Source organism: Macaca fascicularis, chromosome 10 (genome assembly GCF_037993035.2).
Source record: "Macaca fascicularis isolate 582-1 chromosome 10, T2T-MFA8v1.1".
NCBI classification, from domain to species: domain Eukaryota; kingdom Metazoa; phylum Chordata; class Mammalia; order Primates; family Cercopithecidae; genus Macaca; species Macaca fascicularis.
In genome coordinates this window covers 25,749,598-25,767,863 of record NC_088384.1, presented here as the reverse complement: position 1 = coordinate 25,767,863, position 18,266 = coordinate 25,749,598, and the positions used below count along the sequence as shown (strand labels likewise).

Here is an 18,266-nt window from a genome sequence, read left to right as displayed (position 1 = left end):
CTGAGGGAATCCGACTCAAGCACCTGGGAATTTAACTGCTCCCCCAACACCACCAATGCCTCCTGTTGGTCTTCTGCTGTCTTGGGGCTATTATATCCTTTTCAATTTTTTTTTTTTTTTTTTTTTTAAGGCAAGGTCTTGGTCTGTCACCCAGGCTGGAGTGCAGTGGTGCAATCGCAGTTTATTACAGCATCAACCTCAAGCGGAATACAGGCGTGCACCACCGCACCTGGCTAATTGTTCTGTATTTTTGTTAGAGACAAGGTTTCTCTATGTTGCACAGGCTGGTCTCGAACTCCTGGGCTCAAGTGATCCACCTGCCTCGGCCTCCCAAAGTGCGGGGACTACAGGCCACATCTTCCCTGGACACCCTGAGTGCTCCTGTAGTTCCTTCCACTTGGGAATTCTGGCTCAGCTCCGGTGTTTACTCAGATGGGGCCACACAGCCTCGTGCGACTCATATACCGTGAGCTGCCAGCGGTGGTTTGTTAGTAGCCTGAGGCTCTCTATTAGTGCCCTGAAGACTAATAACCCTGGATTCATGCTCAGTGCCCTTAATTGGGACATTTGTCACTGTGTGTCGTGCATGCTTCCATGAGACACTGGAAATAATTAATAAGCACTGGGAAGATGACCCTGATGGGAGTCTTTTGTGTGTGGGCACCTGGGGAACGTTTTTCCCCAGCCAGGAACTATGGAACAGGTGGCTTCCTGCGATGTTTTATTTGAAGAGCCTTTTTAAAAAAGATTATGTTGGAGTGAATTGATTCAATATTAACATAACCTCCTGTTGGAGAAGATAAAGACAGAGTTGTAATTGGTTGAAAACATGGTTATCACGGGCCTATTCACCCCACAAATATTGACACATTCAATGCTATGATGAATGAAGTGGGAAGAGACCAGTTTCATTATAGGCAGGAAGGCAGGGATATCTCCCCGAAAGGACCTGTTACCGTTTAGTCATGGAGGGCCTGTCAAAGTCATGATAACTATTCTACAACAATGATATTGATGGGGAATATTGATTCTTTACACTCTGCCAGTCATGGTGCCAAATACATCAGCGTCATGACCTGATTGTATCCCCCAAACCCACTTGAGTGCAGTGAAATGAATTCTGCGACAGCAGGAGACTTTTCTGTTCTCAACCAGTGTGTGGGAGTGTGACTGTATACCGCAAGTGCTCAGTCAATGAGTGGGGAGAGACCGGACAGGTGTTGGCTAGACTCCAGAGGAGACAACTAGTATTGTGCCCATTATGCCATTTCTTTTCTTTTCTTTTTTCTTTTTTTTTTGAGTCAAAGTCTTGCTCTGTCACCGAGGCTAGAGTGGAGTGGCTCAATCATGGCTCACTGCAGCCTCGACCTTCCAGGCTCAGGCAATCCTCCCGCCTCAGCCTCCCAAGTAGCTGGCACTAGAGGCGTGTGCCACCATGCCCAGCTAAGTTTTTTTTTTTTTTGGAGAAGTGAGGTTTCACCATCATGCCCAGCTAATTTTTGTTTGTTTTTGTGGAAATGAGGTTTCACCACGTTGCCCAGGCTGGTCTGAAACTCCTGGGATCAAGCGATCCTCCAGCCTCAACCTCCCAAAGTGCTGGGATTTCAGGCTTGAGCCAACATGCCCAGTCTATGCCCATTTTATATAGGAGGAGGCTCTGCATAGAGGAAAATCAGTCAAAGTCACAGAGATGGGTGGAACTGAGATTTAAAAAAATATATTTTGAAAGAATTTAAAACTTACAGAGAAGTTGCAAGAATAGTTCAAAGGGCTCATTTAAGTTTTTCACCCAGATTCACCAACTTTTAATATTTTTCCACATTTGCGATCTAGTTTTCTGTATAAATTATATTTTCTGAATTATCTGAAAGCAAGTTAAAGACATGGTACCCCTGTTTCCTAATCAAAATCACAAAATTTGCTATTGATAAAAATTCTTCCTTCCTTCCTTCCTTCTTTTCTTTTCTTTTCTTTTTTTTAGACAGTTTCACTCTTGTTGCCCAGGCTGGAGTGCAATGGTGCCATCTCGGCTCACTGCAACCTCTGTCTCCTGGGTTCAAGCGATTCCCCTGCCTCAGCCTCCCAAGTAGCTGGGATTACAGGCATGCACCACCATGCCCAGCTATTTTGTGTGTGTGTGTTTTTAATAGAGACAGGGTTTCTCCACGTTGGTCAGACTGGTCTCAAACTCCAGACCTCAGGTGATCTGCCTGCCTCAGCCTCCCAAAGTGCTGAGATTACAGGTGTGAGCCACCTGCCCAGCCTAAAAATATTTTCTAATCCAGGAGTTGGCAAACTAAGACCCAAAAACCAAGTCCAGCCAACTGCATATTTCTTTGTGGTTTTTTTTGTTGTTTTTTTTGGCATTTATTTTATTATAGCTAGTGAGCAAAGAATTTTTTTTGTTTTTAAATGGTTACATTTAAGGTGGTTCTATAAATGCCCACATATATACTTGATTTTGCCTCTTGACCTGCCAAGCCTAAAATAATTATTATCTGGCCCCTGATTTTGTCTGCTGTCTATTTAAATTTTGCCAATTAACCCCAATGTCCTTTTTAGCAATTTATCTCCCAATTTAGGATCCAACTTGGAATGTAAAACTGCTTCCATTATTTTCATGGTGTCATAGTTCCTCAGTCTGTCTTTTTTTATGATACTGACATTTTTGGAGAGCTCAGGCCAGTTGCATTGTAGAATGTTCCTCAATTTTGGGTGAACTGGAATTTGAATCCCTATTTTTTCCAATTTCAGAGTGATTTTTATTTATGCAGGTCTGAGATTTTTATTTATGCAGATCTGAGATTCCCAGGACACAGGACTCCCCATTTTAAAACCAGTAAGTCCCAGACCAAAAGGGATGAGCTTGTCATCCTAGCACCAGTGTCTCAAGCACTGAGTAATCCTGGGGAAGATAAAATCTCCTTACCTTGGCCACCCTCCACCTGGCCTTGCAGTAAGGCCAGTTCTCAAAAGGTGCCTGGTGGATTTAGCAGAAAGGGTGATGAACCAAATGCCAGTGTGAGAACCTGTCCCCTTCCAAATAGGCCTTTTGTCTTCTGTCTTCCCATGTTTCTCGTTAGAGAAATTCTCACCATCCACATGTGCTGGCCTTTTTTCCCTCTGTTTATGCATGTGAGCTGTATTGATATTTTTGCGTGTATTTTAGGCAATTAAAGTAATGGCAAAAAGTAACGGCATTAAATTAATGGCAAAAACCGCAGTTACTTTTGCACCAACCTAATAACTGGTTTATTGTTTTTGCTGTTGTATGCAACTACCACAATTTATCTTATCCATGTTACTGTTTATGGGTATGTGGGTTTTGTTATGAATAGAGCCACTGTGAACTTTTTTTTGTGCATTATTTTATGGGAGGGGAGCAAATGTATGCATTTCTGTAGGGTGCATAACTAGAAGTGTTATATCTCTGGGTCATAGTACACATGGTTTTTGGCTTTAGCAGATACTACAAAATAAATTTCCAAGGTACCTGTAGACATTTACACCCCCATCAGCAGAATATGAAAGCCCTACTGGCTTCCTGTTATGGCCTGCACTTGGTATTACTATCAGTTGTTGGCGTTTTAGCCATTCTGAGGGAAGGGGAATATTTTTTATTCTATTTTGCACTTTTCTGATGTTCACCTTTTCAAAGTATATCATCCATTTAGATATTTATTTTTACCTGTCCAAGGTGTATGCTTATTTTTCTGTTGGTTTGTGTGTATTTTTCTTACTGATTTGTGGGATACTTTGGTAGAAGCTCTTTGCTACATATGTCTACTGCCATTATTTTCTCTCACTTTAGGGTTGACCATTACATTTTCTTGGTGTAATGTTGAGTCTTTTTATGAAAAGAAATTCTTGATTTTGAGGTAATCTAATGGGTCAATCTTAAATATCTTGGAATCCAAATTTTAAATCAGTTGGTCAGGCAGAGGGTGTTCGGGTTGGCTGGATATTCTGGTGAGGTGGGAGTGGTGCAGGATGATGGAAAGTCTACCTCCGTGGCCAAGACTCTGTGAAACTCCCAAATTTGAGACAGGTCTCAGTTAATTTAGAAAGTTTATTTCGCCAAGGTTGAATATGCGGGCCTGTGACACAGCCTCAGGGAGTCCTGACGAAGTGCCCAAGGTGGTCGGGGCACAGCTTGGTTTTATACATTTTAGGGAGACTTGAGACATCAATCAATATGTGTAAGAAGTACAATGGTTTCATCCAGAAAGGCGGGGACAACTCGAAGCAGGGAGGGGGTTTCCAGGTCACAGGTAGGTAAGAGACAAATGATTACATTCTTTTTTTTTTTTTTTTTTTTTAATTATACTTTAAGTTCTAGGGTACATGTGCATAACGTGCAGGTTTGTTACATATGTATACTTGTGCCATGTTGGTGTGCTGCAGCCATCAACTCGTCAGCACCCATCAACTCGTCATTTACATCAGGTATAACTCCCAATGCCATCCCTCCCCCCCACCCCCCACCCCCGTGGTAGGCCCCGGTGTGTGATGTTCCCCTTCCCGAGTCCAAGTGATCTCATTGTTCAGTTCCCACCTATGAGTGATTTTGAGTTTCTGATAAGCCTTTCCAAAGGAGGCAGTCAGAATACGCATCTATCTCAGTGAGCTGAGGGATGACTTTGAATAGAATGAGGGCAGATTTGCCCTGAGCAGTTCCCACCTTGAATTTTCCCTTTAGCTTAGTGACTGGGGATCTCAAGATATTTAACTTTCCCTACTCATGGTTCTGTCCCTCAGTGCCCAATCAGTTTCTGCTGGGATTTGAATTACACTGGTGGTTTCCAAGCTCATGTGGGTGTGTGCACACACACACGGTGTATGTTTTCTTTTTAGCAAAATAATCCACTTATTAAAGAGAAATCTCATTAAAATGCCCTCTGCCCTGACCATTAATAGTGTAACTGAAAATTGGGTTCATTGCTGGCCGCCTCATATAGAGTCCAATTAACAAGGACCAGGCCTGGTACAAGAAAAGTGAGTTTATTTTTGAAGCTAGCTTGGGAGAAGGGCACAAAACATTATACTTTAAATGTGCCTCTTTACCTTTGGAGCAAGAAGCAGACACTTCCATAAGGTAACGGGGAGAGTGAGCAAGGGTAAGGGGGTCTCCCTGCTATCAGGTAGTTACCTGGTGGGCAGTTGAGTTGGCACTTTTCTGGGCAAGAGTAAGTTGTAAAAGTGGCCGAGTGGTCATGCCTTGGGCATACCCTCCTGAGGCAACCCCCTGGAGGGGGTTCTTTCCTGGGGACATGCTTCGATCTGCAAGTCAACTGTGCTCTGGAGGAGAAACTCATCTCGGAGCACACAGAGGAACTTGCTCTATAGGGAATGTTGGGTGAGGGGGAAGTGAGAGGTTATTTTGCATTTCAAAAAGGGCTAAGTAGGAGGTAGAGGGAAAGGGGAAAGAAAAGAGAAAAAAAAAACCCAGTGTCTTAGAAAAAAGGGGGTACTTGGTTGTAATTGGGCTTCCCTTGTTTCTCCCAGAGTACCCTCCTTCTGGCTTTGAAGAAAGGGACCAGCTCGGGTATGTGGGGTCTGGTGAATAAGGCTGTGGTCACCCTCCCTGTCCAGGTCATTTCCTCCTACAGAGGGGAATCCTGCCCACATGTCCCACCCCTTGTCCTTCCTGTGGACACTGTGGGTATCTGGGTTAGAGACCTATGCACGGAGGATGGGGGAGCACTCCTGGTGGTGGGCTTCTTCCCGGGGGTGCATGCCGTGCCAGGCTACAGAGTCAGGCAGCCCTGGCTCACCCTGCAGGTTCACTGATGCGGCTGAGCTCACGTGTCTGCCACAGTCTCTCAGTACACCATGTGGGTCGAGTTCATACTATGTCAGGACCCAGAGTTGAACAAGAGCCAGGTGGCCCTCCAGGAGCCTAGTGTCCAGTGGGGAGACAGACGTGGAGGCACAAGACATGGTGCTGTTTAGGGGAGCAAAGGGGTGCTGGAATATAATAAAAGAGGGATGTGAATGAGACAGGGCTCAGGGAGGGCCTTTTTTGGATGTTTTATCCTGCTCTTCTATTTTTCTTTCTCTCTTTGGAGCATCAGTGTGATCTAGATTCATCATCACCAGAGAGGACGTCAGGATAGAAGCTTTTGAAGTCTGTTCAGTGGTGGAGGATTCAAGTAGTCTTTAGATCCTAAAATACAAAAAATTAGGAGGACTCTTGAACCCTCAAAGAAATAGACTTAAGACAAGTGAAAAGAGGCCTGCTTTGCTCAGCAGGTGGTGAGCATATTCCACAGGGCTCACAGGAAAAAGCTGTGGACTTAAAAGAGACCTCAGTTCAGATTCTACCTCCTTCACTATTAGCTGTGTGACATTGACGAGTTAACTAACCTGTCTGTGCCTCAGTTTCCTCATCTGAAACTGAAAACAGCTACTTCCTAGAAATGTTACTTGTTATAAATCAACACGTCTTAATCAGCTCAGGCTGCCATAACAAACTACCGTAAACTAGGTAGCTTCAGCAACAGACATTTATTTCTTATAATTCTGGAGGCTGGAAGTCTGAGATCAGGGTACCAGCATGCCTGGGTTCTGTTGTGGGCTCTGTTCCTGGCCTACACACAGACAAATGCCTTCTCTCTGTGTCCTCACATGGTGGAGAGAGTGGAAGAAACTTTCTGGTGTTTCTTCTTCTAAGGGCACGAATCTCATTATGGGGGCCCCACCCTCATTACCGAATCTAAACTTTATTACCTCCTCAAAGCCTCATCTCCTAATACCATCACATTAGGGGGTGGTTTCAACATATACGTTTCTAGGGGATGGAATTCTGTCTCTGGCAACATGGTAAATGTCATGCACGTCCGTGTGAAGAGACCACCAAACAGGCTTTGTGTGAGCAACGTGGCTGTTTATTTCACCTGGGTACAGGCGGGCTGAGTCCGAAAAGAGAGTCAGCGAAGGGAGACAAGGGTGGAGCCGTTTTATAGGATTTGGGTAGGTAAAGGAAAATTACAGTCAAAGGGGGGTTGTTCTCTGGCGGGCAGGAGTGGGGGTTACAAGGTGCTCAGTGGGGGAGCTTTTTGAGCCAGGATGAGTCAGGAAAAGGAACTTCACAAGATAATATCATGGCTTAAGGCAAGGACCGACCATTTTCACTTCTTTTGTGGTGGAATGTCATCAGTTAAGGCGAGGCAGGGCATTTGCACTTCTTTTGTGATTCTTCAGTTACTTCAGGCCATCTGGGCGTATATGTGTAAGTCATAGGGGATGTGATGGCTTGACATGGGCTCAGAGGCCTGACACTGACCTCAGGTGATCCGCCTGCCTCGGTCTTCCAAAGTGCTGGGATTATATGTGTGAGCTACTGCGCAAGGCTGACATTCTTAATATGTTTGCATTTGACAATTTTGTTTGATGTGAGGACTGTCTCTAGTTTGAACTGTGGGTGATTCCCTTCAGGGAAAGCCTTAATGTTGAAGGTTGGTTCTTCCAAGTACCCTGACAGGATGTCAAGGCCTGGGGTATGTTGAGATTAGCCTTCCAAAGACACCATTTCTTAACTAGAATGCTTTCCCTGTGGTGTTTGTGATGCAGTATTTTAAAATCCCTTCAGTTGTTCAACTAGACTCAGAAATCCAGGTTCTAACCAATCTGCCCAAAGACTGGAAGTTTTCCTCTCCACACCTTATTCTCTATGTCTAGTCAACTCATCTAATAGCTTAACAAATCCTAGCAATACATTTTACCCAGGTATTTAAAGCAGGCAGATGGCTTCGCGTAGAGAAGTAATGCTATTCATCAGTTTGTAGTTGATGTATATGTGATAGGAATCTCAATTGGCCTCACACTGAATGAAACAGAGATGGGTGAGGGGAGAGAATGCCTAGATTTAGCTCAGGAACAGAGACTTGTATGTAGAGGGGTCTTTGGGGTGGCCCAGGAAGGGCATGGGTTTGGAGTCTCAACCACTAGCACACGAGTCTGACCTTGGGCAAATCACTTTTCCCTGGGCTGCAGTTTTCTCATTTGTGAAATGATGAGGGCTGGCTGCTTCCTTATAGGGCTGTTGTAGGCTATAGTGATAATGAATTATCAAGCGGCCACGCAGTGCCTAATGTAGTGAGTGTTGAAGAAATCTCCTTCCTTTCTTTCCCCGTCATTGAGTAATTAGGAAAGAAAAATATTGAGCCCACTAAGGGTGAGGATCCATACACAGAACAGGTAAACAGTAAATAATTGTTACTCTATCACAGGGTTTTGGATGGAATCACTTTGATCCAACTTTTTTGGTAGATTAGCATCAATTAACACTATGGCAGTGTTTGGTTTTGCTTTTTTAAGAGATGGGGTTGCCCGAGCTGGAGTGCAGTGGTGTGATCATAGCTCACTGCAGCCTTGCACTCCTAGGCTCAAGGAATCTTCTTATCTCACCCTCCTGGGTAGCTGGGACTACAAGTGCTCCACTATGCCCAGCTAATTTTTTTACCCTTTATAGAGATGAGGTCTAGCTATGGTGTCTAGGCTGGTCTGAAACTCCTGGCCTCAAGTAATACACCCACCTCGGCCTCCTAATGTGCTAGGATTACAGGCATAAGCCACCATGCCTGACAGATAGCAATGTTTTTTGAGTATTTACTCTGTGGCCAACATCATGTATGCATTACCTCCTTTAACTCACTCACTCATTCGTATCTGGGTTTTGGGTGGTAACCCAGTTCAAATTGGCTTGCATAGAAAAAGGGAAGTTATTGGCTAAAATATCTGAAAAGTTCTGAGGCTAGGACTGCCTTCAGGTTTGGCTAGATCTAGGTACCCCAATTATGTCATCAAGATGATGTGTCTTGCCACCCATTTCACCTCAATGTCAGCTTATATCTTACGCCTGTTCTGTCTTATATTCTTAGGCAGACTCTTCCATCTTGCCCAGACTTTCCAAGCTTTTATCCTGCTTCAGAAAGAGTGAACTTTATTTTCATAGTCTCAGCAAAAATCTTGGTGTCAACCGTGTTATTATTACAGAACCAACCCAACCACTATGGCCAACAGGAGGTGATGCTCTGATTGTATAGGCTGGGTCATGTGCCCCTGTCTGAGCTTGGGGAGCAGGATCTGCACCATCAAAGCACATGGATGTTTGGAGGTAGACATTTATCACAGGGAAGATGGGGTCCTTCTCTCAAAAGAATGGGGAGTAAATGCTGGGCATGTACCATACCACATTTTCCATACAGAGCGTCTGTAGTGGGCACTATTGTTTCTGAGGGAGTGCAAGGTAGTGGCTTAGAGTGGAAACTTGGTGACCAGACTACCTGTGTTCATAATCCAGCTCTGCTATTCAGTACTTGAATGACCATCACTAAGTCACTCAACCTCTCTATTCCTCAGTTTCCTCAACTATAACAACAGGAATGGTGGTTGACCCTACCTCAGAGTGCTATTCTGAAAGTTAGATGAATTAATACATGAAAAGTGTTCAGAGCAGTGCCCGGCACAGAGTAACAGCTCATCCTCATAACCTTCGTGCATGGCATCCCCTAGGCTTGTACAGTGCACAACTGATACAGCTGTACTCAGCAGTCCTACTCGATCAGTGCAAATCACTTTGTCCCCCATTTTTTGGATGCTGATATGGCTTGGCTATGTTCCCACACAAATCTTATCTTGAATCAAAAGTAGCTCCCATAATTCCCATGTGTCATGGGAGGGAACTGCTGTGAGGTGTTTGAATCATGGGGAGTGGGTCTTTCTCATGCTGGTCTTGTGACAGTGAATAAGTCTCAGGAGATCTGATGATTTTTTAAAAGGGAGTTTCCCTGCACATGCCCTCTTGCTTGCAGCCGTGTAAGACATCCCTTTGCTTCTCCTTTGCCTTCTGCCATGATTGTGAGGCCTCCCCAGCCATGTGGAACTGAGTCCAGTGCACCTCTTTCCTTTATAAATTATTCAGTCTCAGATATGTCTCTATTAGTAGAGTGAGAACAGACTAATATGGATGGGAAAAATCAAAGTTCAGAAACCTGCCCAAGGTCACAGGCTTATAGACAGAGGTACTGGGACTGAAATCCAATTCTGCCTGACCTTTGGGTCTGCTCCTAACCACCACATGATACTGTATGATGTTAAACATCCCCCTGGTGGTAGAGAACATAGAGAGAATGCAACCTCTCCTTCCTTCCTGTTCTTTGACCCTAGATGGTGCTCATCTCATCTTACCCCTGTGAACTCCAGGCTTCCAGGACCCACAATTGCAGAAGAGTCAGGGCCTCACCAAATATCCCCAGACCAAAGCTTAGCAGCACTTAATTTATGCATAAGATCTGGAAGTATGTTTCCCTCTATAAGTACAGTGTGGGGAGGACTGGAAATGAACATTTTTGCCATTTACTAGAAGAAGGTCCAATCCCAAGGGAATAGTAGGCAATGAAGCCCTCCATAGATGCCTACCTTGAACAGATCTGGGGAAGCCGGGCTGATTTAATTAGAGAACAATGGAATGACTTAGTATGTGCTGGAGGAAGATGCTTTTTCTAGCGATTGAAAGTGTTTTGGTGCTTTGTACCCACATACTCTTGCCATTGTTCTATTGATTTTACAAAAAAGTAAAAATTGGAAGAGAAACAAAAATCGAATGAACTTAAACTAAAATCAAATCAGTTGTGTTGTTGAGGGTCTATTGGGGTCCAGCCCACACTAGGTCGGGAGAGAGATGGAAATTGCGGGGCCTTCATCTCACCCTAAACCTTTCCACCACTGAAAGGCCTGGTCCATGGGGACGTGATGGTTACTCGGAGTCGAAAGATGGGAAGTGTCAGCTGTCACCTCAGGTCCTCATTGTCACACTGGCCACAAGGGTTGGAGAGTGAACGTCAATAATTCTTCCTCATCGCCTGTCAGCGCAGCCACCTTTACTCCCCACTGCTCTCTGACGGCTCTGCCCAGAGCTCCTCAGGGGAAGGCATTTTCAAAGGCGTGTCTGGCCAGTGTTGTACCGCTGAAGGATCTGATCTCCATCCTAACATGACTTGCCAGCGACTTCATAAAAACATCAGTCAAACAGCCTCCGTATGAAAATAATGTGCAGTGAATTCTTCTTATGCTGGGTCATCCATAATAGAAAACCAGCCAGAGGTGGCCCCGTATTTCTTTCTGCTCCCTAAAATGTAATAAATTGAATCTTTTAAAGCTCATCATGAAGACAGCTTGTCAGCAGCGGCCCAGGACCTGCCCCGTGGAGGTGCTGGGCTGGGAGATTCCTGGTCTGGCCCATCCAGATCCTATTAAAATCTAGACCTGCTTGACTTGTGTGCCTCTGGGTCACTGACCTCCCTCTACCCATCCCAGTGGGACAGGAAGGCCAAAATTCCTCCTTAAGATGGTCAGTGCCAAGGCCGTGCTTATCCTGACTGTGTAAACTTGGCCCCTTCTTTTGGCTTCTGCTTCATTTTCTTTCTAAAATGGAGTTTAAAATTCCCCCTTCTGAAAGGAGCCCACAGTGACCATCGTTACCGTTTTGTAATGTTTTCTCACTGCCAGATGCTGTGTAAGCACTTTACATGTTTTCACCCATGTATCCTGCAGGCATTCCATGATGGAACCATTCCCATTTTACAGAGAAGGAAACTGAGGCATAGGAAGATGGTGTTGCTGGGAGAAGCAGACTCCCACGGGTCTGGCTCCAGTGCCCCAGCTCTGAACCACACATACAATGCAATCTGGCCCTGAGTGTTGGTAACGTTGGTTTCCTTCCTCTGTCCTTCGGAATGAATGTGTTAATCCCTGGCAGGTTCCAGGAATGATGCATATTTCCACCACATTTGCTCAAACTCTGTGTTCTGTCATTTTACAGACTCCCAACCTAGTCCAGGCTCTCCTGATGCTGCTGCCTAAGAGGTTTCTGTTACAGCACAAAACCATTGAGCTGTTTTCTCTGCAACAGAGCTCTCTCTCTATTTGGATCCATTCTATCTGTGTGGTCAGACCTTCCAGTGAGTGGCTTTCTATGAGGGGCGGTGAAGCTCAGTGGTTAAGAGCTTGGCCTCTGGTGTTGGAGCAAGCAGGCTGTCCACAGACCAGCTCTGTGATGGTGAACAAGTCACTTCCCCTCTGTGTGTCTCAGAGTCCGCCTTTATCAAAAGGTCCTAATGGTGGCACCTTTCTCCTAGAGGTGCTGTGGGGATTTCATGAAGCAAGGCAGAGAAAGCACAGTGCCGTGAACATGGTCCCCAAGCAACAGTGGCAGGTGGGGCGGCTAATGCCAAAACCATCAAGGCCGAGATAATCCTATCTCCAGCCCAGTATGAGCTAAGAAGGCCAGCAGCTGTCTCCATTGACTGCTGTCTGTGTTCATCTCTGTCTGGGGATAAGTCATCCCTCTCTCTGCTTGCTCCAAGGAAAGAAGGGAAAGGAAAGAGTGAAAGGAGCTGGGCACATTCCTCAGCCCCCGGGCTCGAAACTCCCTGAGCCTAGTACAAACACATCCCATCCTCCCATCCCACCACATACTGCCATATATCTCTCAAACTCCCTGAGCCCAGTACAAACACCACCTGGAAAGTCTCCGATAAGGAGACAGCCGTTCAAGGTTACTGAAAGCGCGGGAGCCAAAAGAATTTCTTTGTTCCCCTGCAACTTTCGGGCTATAAAAAGCAAACGCTCGCATTGATCGGGGCCCTCTTGTATACTGTGTAAAGGAGGGACCAGGTTCGAACTTGTAGTAAAGATCCTTGCCGCTTGGCTTTGACTCTGGACTCTGGTGGTCTTCTTTGGGGAACAGACAGTCTGGGCATAACAAGAGCATTTCTGGATCATCCACCATTATGCCATCTATAAAATGGGGATAAAAATAGAGCCTGCTTTCTCCGGGGGCTCTGAGGACCGGCGGGATCATGCTGCCGAAACCCTCTGCTGAAGTAGGGGCTGGGCAGATGGGAACTGTGTCATCGTGTTCTGCTTTGCCCTGTTGCTTTATTTACAATGACTCTCTCTTGCCTCCTGGCTCCCAGCCCAGCTCCTTGGCCTGGCAGAGGGGCCCTGCGTGAGGCCTCCTCTTCCACCATTAGTTATCTGACATCATCTCCCTTGATGGCCCATCTGCTCCCGCCGCCCAGACCTTTTGTTCTTTGCACACTGCGCTGTGCCGATTCTTCCATTTCTCTCCACTTCCACCCCTTCCGCCCCAGCTGGAGCACCTCCACTGCCTCCTTCCTGCAGGACCATGGCGGCCGTCTCACTGTCTATCCTATTTCCAATCTGGTCCCACCCTCCCCACAGCAGCCAGAGGGAGATTAGGCCACCTACCTCCTTAGAAACCATCCATGGCTTCCTGGCAGACTGAAATAAAATCTAAGCTTTGCAGCCCAGCTCACAAGCCTCAGTGATGTGACCCCTGTGCACATCTTCAGCATCTCCCCCTCCTCTCCTTCTCTATACAGCTGCCTGGCCGCACTAGTGAGCTTTCTGTTCCTCAGCACCACCTTAGTTCCTGTCTCTGCCTCAGGGCCTTTGTACTTGCTATTGCTGCTGCCCAGTGCACTCTGCACATGGCCATCTGCTTTGCATCTTGTTTTGTTTTTTTGTTTTTTTTTTTTTGAGACAGAGTTTCAGTCTTGTTACCCAGGCTGGAATGCAATGGTGCGATCTCGGCTCACTGCAACCTCCGCCTCCTGGGTTCAAACAATTCTCCTGCCTCCCAAGTAGCTGGGATTACAGGCATGTACCACCATACCCGGTTAATTTTTTTGTATTTTTAATAGAGATGGGGTTTCATTCACCATGTTGGTCAGGCTGGTCTTGAACTCCTGACCTCAGTTGATCTGCCCTCTCGACCTCCCACAGTGCTGGGATTACAGGCATGAGCCACTGCGACCGGCCCTTCCTTTGCATCTTTTAGGTCTTAGCTTAAATGCTTCTCCTTCATAAGTCCTCTGACTTCTGCTTAAAAGAGGGTCTGGCTTTGCCCTGCCTGCCTTCAGGGGAGCCCTATCACCCACCTCCTAGCCATGGCAGAGGCACTTGAGTCACCTGCTGGAAAATAAGACCAGGCCTGACATCTCACTTCCTCTGTCCATTATGCTCTAACAAGGCCAATTACCTTCCCTTGCTCTACATCCATTTTCTCAGTGTGTCTCAATCCTTCCCATTTGCCGAGTGAAATGGACCCCCAGCCCTCTTTTGCTGGGCCCAACTGCAGGAATATATTGTTCTCAGGGGCTGGAAAAGGGGGTTTTGTGAGTTATGGCCCATCCCTCTCTGAGCCCCGAATGTTGACCTTAGGTGATTTCTAAGAGTGTTTTCTGTTCAGAGATACAGAAAAGGGGGATAAGAGGGCCGACGGGACTTATTGTAGACCTCCTAAATGTTCAGCACTCTGAATGTGCAGGCATCCTGCTGTGAGCTGAACATGATAAATGACCTGAGTTAGGCCGGGCGTGGTGACTCATACCTGTAATCCCAGCACTTTGGGAGGCCGAGGCAGGCAGATCACAAAGTCAGGAGTTCAAGACCAGCCTGGCCAATATGGTGAAACCCTGTCTCTACTAAAAAACACAAAAATGAGCCATGCATCGTGGCGGGCGTCTGTAGTCCCAGCTACTCCAGAGGCTAAGGCAGGAGAATCACTGGAACCCGGGAGGTGGAGGTTGCAGTGAGCCGAGATCGCACCACTGAACTCCAGCCTGGGCGACAGAGCAAGACTCTGTCTCAAAAAAAAAAAAAAAGGCTGAGTTTGAGTTCAGAAGAGGCAGCTGCCAGTTGCAGAATGGATTTAGGGTATGTTCATGAATATGGCTTTCTCCAGTGGGGCATGTCAGTCACCTGGGGCCATGTACATAAGTAATTGGATGAATCTTGATGACTCCACTTTGCTAGGATAGGAGGCCTACTGTGTGCAGGTGGGAGGAAAAGTGAGAAAGAAAAGTGTGAGAGAGAGCTTTATCTAAGTCGGTGGCTGTCAGCCTTCTAGTGAAAGCTGTGAACCCAGGAAAATGCTAAATGCTCACATGCAGAATATTTTGCATACCATTTTAAAGGGGGTCTGTGGACCCACTTTTAACCCTGAACCCTGGTTAAGAAACTTCCACTTGGCTGGTTCCCATAGGCCTTCAAACCACCTCCTCCAGAAAGCCTCCCTTGATTCCCATCCTGCGTTTCCACTGTGCCGGTGTCCCCCGCTTCCCTCTACTGCACAAAGAGGTTGTCAGCAGTTCTTGCCTGTCTCCCACTGAGAGGGCAGGGGCCGGCTTGATTGTTCCCTGTATGTCCAGTGCTTGACACTGAGTGGGCGTCAGCAAGGATTTGCTGAATGGGACTGAGGAATAGCTCCTGGCAATGCACCAGGGGTGACGTTGTGAGTGGGCTCAGAACCTGGCTGCTTCAAATGCAAATTTATTTGCTTTCCCCCGGGTGTGGGTTGATGAATAGTTGTGAAGACATGAGGGTCGCCTGTAAATTAATCCCCTGCCTGGAAGGGGCTGGGCTGAGCTAGAGGGGAAGGACATTCAAGGAGGCAGCCTCATGAGGAGGCCTCTCCTCTCCTCTCATCTCCCCTCCCCTACCCTCACCTCCCCTCCCCTCTGCTTTCCCTTGCCCTCCCCTCCCCTTCCCCTTCTCCCTCCCCTCCCCCGTCACCTCTCACCTCCCCTCTCCTCCCCACCTCCCTTCCCCTCATCTCTTACCTTCTCATGTTCTTTTCTTCTCTTCTCCACCTCTTGCCTGGTCCAGCTGGAGCAGAGTGAAGCCAAGTGTGAGGAGGCCTTGAAGACCCAGAAGGTGCTCACGGCGGACCTGGAGAGTATGCACAGCGAGCTAGAGAACATGACACGGAACAAGAGCCTGGTACCTGTCCCTTCCTGCAGCTGCAGGGACCTGGGCCACCATAGGCCTCTGGGAGCCAGTGTGGGCCTAGTGTGCGCTCAGCACTATAGGAAGTACAAGGACATTTGTTGTAAACCTACCGGGTAGCACCTTGGAGGCACAGACATCCGTTGTAGGCCTCTTGTGTGCTCAGCTCTGTGACAGGGACAGGGGGACTTATTGTAGACCTACTAGGTGCTCAGCGTTCTGAATGTGCAGGCATCCTACTGTAAGCTGAGCATTATAAAGATATGAGGCATTGATGAGGCTCAACTGTGTGCTCCCATCTGCCATGATAAGCAAGGAAGTCTGTTTGGACAGAATGGGTGCTCAGTGCTGTGAATGTGCATCTGATGTGAGCTTGCTATTTGCTCAGTACCCAGTGTGGGAACACAGGTGTATACTGTGTGCCCACCCTGCTCGCCACTCTAAGCGGTTCTCAGATATCTGCTGTGGTCCTACTGTGTGCTCACCATCATGAGCTGGAACTTGGTCCTTATTGTGGGGCTACTGCATGTCCCCTCTAGTAAGTGGAGACAAGGGCATCTCTTGGCCCACTTAGGCTCATTACCAGGCGAAGATTTCAGCCATTTATTATAGAACTACCCGTGCTCACCCCTGAATGGGGACACATGGACATATATTGTCGATTTATTATTTTGGTGAAAATTGGATGTAGGTTTCCAAGTCCCTTGTCTGGGTGTACGGGGTTGGCTTAGATTTATACTCAATGTATAAAACCCTAAAGTTTAGGTATAGAGTTTTATAGGCAAATGCTTATCTCAAGACCTCTGTGGGCCTTTTTATCCCTTATTTTGTTGGAACTTGCCTACAAGCATTCATACACACACATACACGTACATGTGCACATGTGTATACACAGGAATGAATGTACATATTCATATGCGATCACCAGGCACACATACAAAATAAATGCCCTCCTTATAGGTAACCTATGCCTCCAAGTTTATTCATCCATCTAATACATATTTATTGAGCACCTGTTATAGGACAGGCCTGGTGCTGGCTACTGAGGTTATATCTGTGAACAGAACAAAGTCCCTGTTCTCAGGGAGAGTGCCGGGGTTTGCATTTTCATATATGTACTATGCCTATTTAAAATGTGCACACATAGGTTCCCAAGTGGGACTGCACAGACATAAATTCATACACACATATACCCTGAATTCATAGTCACATGCAATACCTAGTATACACACACACAAACACCCCCAAGCTGTTACACCTACCACATGCATTGGTAACCACAGCCACTCTTAAACATCGATGGTCACTCACCTCACACACCCATAGGCAAGCCCCTCTTTACTCTTCCTCTGGACCCTGCTGCCCATCCCTCACCCTCCCACCTTGCCTTGACCACTGACCTGCCTCTCCCAGGTGGATGAGCAGCTGTACAGGCTGCAGTTTGAAAAGACGGACCTCCTGAAGCGCATTGATGAGGACCAGGATGACCTGAATGAGCTGATGCAGAAGCACAAGGACCTCATTGCTCAGGTAGTGAATGGGACCTTGGTGGAAGAAGCTCAGGGACTTGGGGTGGGGTGAATGGGGAATGTTGAGAAGGTGATATGATTGGACTGCTCCCTCATCTTAACATCTTGGAGGGATAAGTGCACAGAGATAGATAGGAATTGTACATTTCCTGTGGTCCTAATGGAGGACAATGTCACCTTTAGATGGTGTGTGCATCTCTGGAGGACATGTCCACCAAGAAAGATTTGGATTTATCCATGCCTCTATCTGCCCATCCACCCACCCATCGACCATTAATCTACTCATCAATTCACCCATTCACTTTCCATCCATCTACTCATTCACCCACTCCCCTATCCATCTGTCCATCATCCATCCATCCATCCATCCATCCATCCATCCATCCATCCAATCATCCACCCATCCAATCATTCACCCATCCACCCAACCACCCATCCGTCTGTCCATCCAGCCATTTATCCATCTATCCATTCATCCATCCATCTTTCCATTCATTTATCCATTAATCCATCCTACCACCCACGTACCCATTTATTCACCTATCTAACCACCATTTTCTTTTCTTTTCTCTCTCTCTTTCTTTCCTTTCCTTTCCTTTCTTTTCTTGCTTTTCTTTTTCCTTCCTTCCTTCCCTTCCTTCCCTCCCTTCCCTCCCTTCCCTCCCTTCCCTCCCTTCCTTTCCTTCTCTCCTTTCCCTCCCTCCCTTCTTCCTTCCTTCCTTCCTTCCCTTTCTCTTTTTTCTTTCTTCTTTCCCCCTCTTGCTTTCTTTCTTTATTCCTATCTTTATATCTATTTATTCAATATTTACTGAATCCTTGCCATGTGTTAGGCACTGTGAAAAATGCTAAGTATATTGTGGTGATCAAAAGCACATCCCATTCCCACCTTCATGTACCTCACAGTTTAGTGGACTGGGAAGA

The 18,266-nt window shown here is 46.6% G+C and overlaps 1 protein-coding gene and 1 long non-coding RNA gene across 7 annotated transcripts in view; one reads left to right on the top strand and one right to left on the bottom strand.

The window, feature by feature from the left end:
* MYO18B (myosin XVIIIB) overlaps nucleotides 1-18,266 on the top strand; it is a 300,194-nt gene that overhangs the window by 197,378 nt on the left and 84,550 nt on the right. For all 5 annotated transcript variants that reach the window (XM_065522341.1, XM_074004130.1, XM_065522339.1 and 2 more), the window contains 2 exons: nucleotides 15,697-15,810; nucleotides 17,230-17,346. In XM_065522341.1, the coding sequence (XP_065378413.1) occupies nucleotides 15,697-15,810; nucleotides 17,230-17,346 (231 nt within the window). The remainder of the gene's footprint in view (nucleotides 1-15,696; nucleotides 15,811-17,229; nucleotides 17,347-18,266) is intronic.
* On the bottom strand, nucleotides 4,299-15,780 carry LOC135965462 (uncharacterized). Of its 2 annotated transcripts, none has more exons than XR_012418915.1 (2): nucleotides 15,651-15,780; nucleotides 4,299-6,166 (listed from the first exon to the last, which is right to left on the bottom strand). It is a non-coding gene; the product is annotated as an uncharacterized lncRNA (long non-coding RNA). The 2 variants fall into 2 exon arrangements; XR_010578411.2 differs by lacking the exon at nucleotides 4,299-6,166 and adding an exon at nucleotides 6,866-11,131 and having other exon boundaries at nucleotides 15,651-15,764.